We start from the raw sequence: 7,500 nt of genomic DNA, 5'->3' as shown, positions 1-7,500 counted from the left end.
TCAAAGGCTCACTAGCTTAAAATTTCATTGTGTGAATGCAGCTTGTTATATCTGCAAAACGCGAGTTTAAAAGTCTGAAAGCCCAAAACTTCCGTGCTGCGTACACAAGCATTGCATTCTTAAACTAGTGAGCCTTTGATGTCATTTTCTCCTCGATCCAGCTCTCTCAAGATCTTAAAGTTTGAAATGGTGGACGAAAATTCCAGTTAAAATTAACAGATGTCTTTTAAAACCAAGGCTTAAAACTTTGGTCCCTTAGTGTTTAGTTAACATAGTTTTGAAATCCAAAGAAAAATATTATGAATTGAGTTTTTTGGTCACAGGGGCACTTAACTGTTAAAATGATTATTTCATGTAAATGGTGTTACAGTCTTATTTCTGTTTGCTTGCAGTGAAGACAGACAAGAAAGAAGACAGGAGAAAACGGGAAATAAAAGAGCAAGAAAGAAGGGTAATATGTCATTCCTCCAGAACAATAATATTGTACATGTACAATAAAAGAAACTGTAGCCCTCCCTTCTGAGACTTTAAAAACCTCCGACCCTCCCCTTACTCCGTTCAATAAAATTGTGACCCTCCCCGAGGACAAAATAATGGAACGGTTGTTAAAAAATAGCACTCTATGTTACTTTTTGCCCGTCAAACTTTAATGAATATTAGAGGTATCTTGCTTTCCATGTCCTGCATGTTCTACCAGAGTTGGGAGTACACAAGATACCACTGATTTGTAAATCCTCATTGTTGCCGACGTCATCGTCCTCATAGTCGTCCTTATCATTGTCTCATCGTCTTCTTAATCATTGTCAACGTCGCTTTCGTTGTCACTCTCGTCGTAATCTTGATCTGGATCACTTTTCTCGCCGGTATCTGTTGCCACTCCCTTCGCCAAAATGTCCTTCAGTACAACCTCATTTTCATATTCGTCATCTGATTGTTCACCCTCGGCATCATCTTTCTCATCGTTAAGCATATCTGCGTTAACTAAAGATCTCGCAAGGTGAGCAGCAACAATGTCTACTTTGTCACGTTTAAGTCTTGCACGTCTAAGTCTAATGTGATGCTTGTCGAGGTGCGCATCAAGGAAGCAGTCTTTCAAGTTTCTGAGTTGCCCTTCTCTATACATTGACACCCAATCAAGTCGTCTTACGTCTTGTTCGTTTCCTCTCTCTGAAGTCTTTTCCTTGATTCGTCCCGTTTTATTTTCTTGAGCTGCAGATCTTCAAGGTGGCAGACGTATTTTCTGACGAGATCTTCTGCTACATATTTTTTACTAAATTCGTGAACGACACTCGGGTCGCTGAGTAATCCTTTTAAAAGAAATAGATGAATAATAGCTATTAAAATTCGTTTCTATATAAAGTTGTGTAATTTTAGGCATTTTGATAATAACAAATGAAAATATTTTACATCTGAATGCATGTGTGTCAGTATTATCTTCCTTAATTAAAACATTTTCGCAGCAGAGCTCTTGATTGAAAATCATCCAGAGCTGTTTCATTGACTGGACTGGGAACGAGGGGCAAGATGGCGGTTATATTTTTATCTCCGTCTTCTTTGTCCAGTATAAGACACTTAATAGCCATAATTTTTGTTTACCTCGTTCTTAATATCAAGATAAATACTTCTCAAGACGTCAGGAGAGATTCTACTTATTTATTTCAACCTGAAAGATCAATATTCCTGGTTTCCGTTCCTGAACAAGCTCAAGTGCCAATAGTAAAACAACATGTGCGAAGGAAGAAATTTCTCTCCTTGTTGATTAGTTACTATCCGAATGCCACTTCTCGTTTCCAGATCAACAGGATAAGTACAAGTGGTGATGTAGCCATTAACCCTGGCCCTCAAACAGCAGCATCTAATACGACTAAGGACAAATGCTCGATTTGCTCGAGAACTGTCGCTTCTAACCACCGTGCCATTGAATGTGATAACTGCATACAATGGTGCCATATAAAATGTGGTTCAGTTACTCCTCGTGAATACCAACAAATGATCAACTTGGAAAATCTTTCCTGGCTTTGCCCGAAGTGTATGTTACTGCAGCAGACCTCTGACTATAATCAAGTGAACCTGGAAGATGGCGACTTCGCTAGTGTCTTGGAGCAAGGAGATGATCCTTTCTTTGTCTTGAATCAACAACTTGGTGACAGGAACTTGAAAATTGCTCATCTTAACATCAATGGTTTACTAAATAAGCTACCAGAAGTCCATAATATTTTAGATCAAGCTAGTTTTGATATCCTGGGCATCTCGGAAACCCATTTAAGAGAAGATATTCCAGATGAATGGATCAATATCAATGGATACAGTTTTGTGAGAAGAGATCGTGATTCAGGTCCTGGAGGAGGTGTCTTAATATATTTCAAAGCGAACCTTACTGCTTATTTGGTAACCCGTTGGAATTGCACCCATTTAGAAGCGGCATGGCTAAATGTAACAATAAGATCACAATCTTTCCTGATAGGATGTATTTATAGACCACCTCTAGACTCCTTATTTTTCAATCATTTCAGGAACGTGCTAGAAAACATCTGGCTAAGAAGGAAAAATATTATTCTTTTGGGCGACTTCAATTCCGACATGTTAAAAGGATCAAGTAATATTGAATCTCAATATGGAAGAAGGCTGAAAAGGATAATTTCCTCTTTTGGCCTGAAAAACATCATGTCCTGCCCGTCAAGAGTTACACTTACTTCAAAGTCTCTCATTGACCTCATCATCACCAGTCAACCAGCTAAAGTGAAAACCTCTGGCGCAATTGACCTTGGTATTTCTGATCATCACTTAGTATTTGCTGTCTTTATGACTACTAGAGTTAATCCTAAACCCAAGTATATAACAACTAAAGCATACAAATCACTTGACATTAAACAATTTAGGAATGATATGGAACATGCGCCGTGGCAATTAGCTGCTATTTTTGACGACGTCGACGATAGCTTGTACCTGTGGGACTACTTATATAAGGATATAGTTAACTATCACCTCCCAACTAGGAATGCTAAAATAAGATGCAAATCTTTACCCTGGATTTCTACTTACATAAGGAAGCACATAAATCTTCGCTATAAGTTACTTAAAGAAGCCAAGTCATCTCAAGATCAAGCCAAATGGGAATTATATAAATCCAAGAGAAATGAAGTAAAAAAGTTGTTAAAACAAGCGGAAGCAGCTTATTGGGAACAGGAATTTAATAACTCTAAAGATCCTAAGCAATTTTGGAAATTAACCAACAAGATTCTAAGGAAAAGTAAGGATAGCACTATTGGTCCTATAATAACTGACAGTAAAGATGTATTAACCAGTGATCTAGAAAAAGCTTCTTACTTTAATGAGTTCTTTATTAATATCAGTGAAGAACTTACAAAGAATTTAGAATCTCTTGATCAAAACACCTTAACTTCTTATGTCACAAGAGTCACTCCTACAAGATGTGACATAGAGTTAAATTGGGAGCTAGTGAAGAAAAAAATTGAAAAATCATCAAACCCGAATAAAGCTACTGGGCCGGACCTAGTCTCACCCAAGGACCTCAAACTCCTTGGGGAATCCTCTATCCATAGCCTGCTGCCAGTTTTCAAGAAAAGTATAGATGATTCAGTTTTTCCAACAAACTGGAAACTCTCACGTGTTAAGCCAGTTCTAAAAAAGGGAGCACCCACTGATATGAGTAACTTCAGGCCCATATCTCTCTTAAGTATTCCAGGAACGATTCTTGAAGACATCATAAGTGACAGCATAGACAACCACATTGAAGCTCAGGACCTGCTTAGTGACAATCAATGGGGCTTTCGCAAAAATCATTCTACAGAAGGTCTCCTTCTTCATCTTACTGACACTTGGAAGTGGGCCCTAGATAAAAATCTCAAAGTTGGTGTTCTGTTTATTGACTTCAGGAAGGCTTTCGACTCGGTGAACCATACCATCTTATTACAAAAGTTGAAAGCTGTTGGTATATCAGGAAATCTACTATCTTGGATGAGAAGCTACCTGTCAAATCGCAACCAATTTGTTCAAGTTCATGAAGTGAAATCAGACACTAGCTTTATCAAGTTTGGAGTACCACAAGGGTCAATTTTAGGACCTAAACTGTTCTCTCTTTATGTCAATGACTTTCCTGAATCTATAACCTCAGGAGAACTTTATATGTTTGCTGATGACACTACCATATTTACAGTAAGTGATAATATCGACATTATATTTAAGACCATGCAAGATATACTAGATCAAGTTCTTAGGTGGTGTAGTGCTAACAGATTGATTGCTCATGAAACTAAGTCAGAAGCCTTATTATTATCTAAACAAAGATTCATTGGCCCATGGTTGCCTTTGAAGTATGGGGGAAAATTTATTGAATTTAAATCATCATGTAAATGTCTAGGAGTAACTATAGACAGTAATCTTTCTTGGCAAGAACATACTAAAAGCCTGTTAAAATCTTTTAATAAGAAAATAGCAGTCCTCAGAAGAATCAAATTCTTGCCATCATCCATTCTACAGACCATTTATTTTAGGACTGTACTTCCAAGTGTCTTATACGGAATACTAGTATGGGGTTCTTGCTCACCTGCACTAATGGATGATCTTGAGCGTGCTCATATACGAGCTTCTAAACTTATTTACAAACTTTCAAGAAATTCGAATGCTGATCAATTAAATAAATTGAAAGGCTGGAACAATTTATCATTTTTTTATACTAAGAGACTGTTAGTAGAAGCTTATAAATCCTACTATAGATACAATACCAATGTTTTAAATGATCTAGTAATGTTAAAAGAATCATCTTACTGCCTGAGGAAATCCATGAATATCAAATTTCCAAGTCCTAAATCAGAAATTGGCAGGCTGACATTTAGGCATAGAGCTGCCATTGCATGGAATTCACTTCCTGATTCGATCAAAAAGTCTTCTAGCCTAGAATATTTTAAAAAAAGACTTAGATCTAGTAAGGACTTAATTAATTCTATAAGTTATAATAAGGAATCTTCCATGATAAGAAATAGGAACGAGGAATTTTTTTATTAATCTTATCTTAATTAAACTGTATCTAAATTTTTAAAATTTTAATGATTATTTTATCTAGTTCTTAACCATATTCTTAAATTGTAGTTCATAGTGCTATATATTTATATTTGTATTATTATTATTATTTATTATTTATTTCGGTTGATTTTCTATTTATTCACATGTACATACTTTAGTCTTAAATAGTAGATAGGCAGGTCCACATCAGGACTTCAGTCTTGCGCATTCTGTAACCTGCGTTATCAAATAAACTATGTATGTATGTATGTATGTATGTATGTTCACGTGAGAGTAATAATAATAATAATAATAATAATAATAATAATAATAATAATAATAATAATAATAATATATATATATAACCTAATGTAGCGTCAAGTTCGATAGCGCTTAAAAACGTGCAAAAAAAGAGAATTTAGAATTGTAATTGATAATTAAATAGAAGCATGATTAAATAAATAAGTCTTAAGTTTTCCAGTGTCTTTTTCACACAACATTTTATAAAAGCATAATCAGACTCTTGATGCATTTTACTAGATTTGATTTGTCCAAATCCTCGTCATCATTTCTGATAAATCATAACGACTTCCTCTAGTAGACATCTTACCAAAAACAAATTTCTTATCAACTGGCCTCCTTTGGTATGACACTGTTGATGGGAAGACTAATTGCTTGTTAATTACCTCTAAAGTGAGTTTCAACCGAGTGTCGTAAAGCCAAAACCAAAGTAATTACTTTTGCTAATCATAAAGAACGGAGACAATCCAGTAAGACCAATTAAAAGTCGAAGTAGTTACACTTAGCCGACACAAAGCGCGGGAAAATGTGCACGCGTAAGCCACGATTGGTTTTGGTTTCACCTCTGATTGGTTGAAAAAATGGCGCGAGAACTTTGAACCAATCACTGTGTCTATTGTGTTTACAGGAGAGAGAGGATGATTTGCGCGAGATGCAAAGAAAGTGGCGCGAACGGTAAGGATGTTATCAACACTCCATGTAGCAATTTTGTCGCCGATAGCATCTAATGCTTGTGTGAACACACCTAAAGAGGACACTTCACTGGATCATGGCGTTTTCATTTCTTTACCAAGGGATTTACATTATTTTTACATAGCAAGTTTCCCAACACTAATCTTGATTTTTTTTAAGTCATGGGTGAAAATCCCCGTAAGATACAATGACGAACCCCTTTATTAATCTCATTTTTTCACTTTTTGTGCGAAATAAAATGTTTTTTAGAGAAAGAGAACGGGATAGATTTGACAGGAGTCGATCATCTTCACCAAGAGGTAAGGGAAAATAAAATTAACTGAGATAAACAATTTAACCATTTGGACCCAAATACTGTACATGTATGCTCCAAAAACAATAATTATCATTCGATGTATTTTTTCCTTCCTTTTCATTGGCCGAGAGCCCACCACGTGACCTGCCGCCACTGCCACTGATTTGTAAAGGATTTGTTCATTTCAGCAACATGGCTGACATTACGTCATATCTGTGCGCTCCATTTACGAATTATATCGTTAATTAGTCTAAACTAAAATTAACAAATCGAAAGTGGTTCAGCGTTGTCTGTACTCTTATCGACAACGATATTCTTCATCACAGTGGTCAAAATGTTGTGGACTCGCGAGGCGTAGCCGAGTGAGTCTACAACATTTTGACCACTGTGATGACGAATATCGTTGTCGATAAGAGTACAGACAACAATGAACCACTTTCGATTTGTTTTTTACCACAATATTCAACGCCAAAGAAAGTTTTTATTTCAGAGCGTGACTAAAATCATAGCTCAAAGACAGAGGAAGCGTTGTCTATAACTTTCTCGCAATGTGATTGGTTTATTTCCCAAAATGAGCGTTCCTGATTGGCTATTACATTGCGTGACAAACTGACGCAAGCATGACGCGAGCAGCGTTATCTAGACTCTTATCGACAAATCTTATCGGCAAATTAGCCAATCAGATTGCGAGATTACAAGCAATTGTGGTAAAAAAAAAATGTGGGTCATTGCTATGGATGTTATCATTACTTAAAACCCTTTGACTCTAGAACCGCTGTCTACTGAGTGCTTCTCAATATTGTTGTTCATTTGAATGGAAGCATTTCATGACTTCAGTTATCGACCCGAAATTGTTTCATTTCAATCAAGCAAAGTTAAGGGAAACTTATTAAGTGGTGAAGATCGTGAATGTTCTTCCAACTGGATTTTGGACGGAAATGCCTTATTGATTTGTCAGGGCTTTAAATCAACATGGTTATTTAGAGAAATACAACTAGTAAATATTTACTTTACATTGTAGAAAGACGAAGAAGCTCTTCGCGATCGCCACCACGTAGGTAAGATATTCCAAGTTCAATTTTCCTCAAAGGTAACTTCCCCTCCAGCTAAATCTCAAGGTGTAAGGATAGCTGCTATTCAGTACATCACTGTCGACTTTTCTTTCCATATACCAACTTTCTTGTAATAAC

At 36.3% G+C, this 7,500-nt stretch overlaps 1 protein-coding gene across 1 annotated transcript in view; it reads left to right on the top strand.

Moving 5' to 3' along the window:
- The window catches only part of LOC137984788 (CLK4-associating serine/arginine rich protein-like), a 27,418-nt gene that overhangs the window by 16,305 nt on the left and 3,613 nt on the right, over positions 1-7,500 (top strand). The window contains exons 17-20 of the mRNA XM_068832071.1: positions 393-451; positions 5,951-5,997; positions 6,265-6,314; positions 7,332-7,368. Of these exons, the coding sequence (XP_068688172.1) occupies positions 393-451; positions 5,951-5,997; positions 6,265-6,314; positions 7,332-7,368 (193 nt within the window). The remainder of the gene's footprint in view (positions 1-392; positions 452-5,950; positions 5,998-6,264; positions 6,315-7,331; positions 7,369-7,500) is intronic.

The sequence above is a fragment of the Montipora foliosa genome, chromosome 14 (assembly GCF_036669935.1).
Source record: "Montipora foliosa isolate CH-2021 chromosome 14, ASM3666993v2, whole genome shotgun sequence".
NCBI lineage: Eukaryota > Metazoa > Cnidaria > Anthozoa > Scleractinia > Acroporidae > Montipora > Montipora foliosa.
This window is presented reverse-complemented; position numbering and strand designations above follow the sequence as displayed.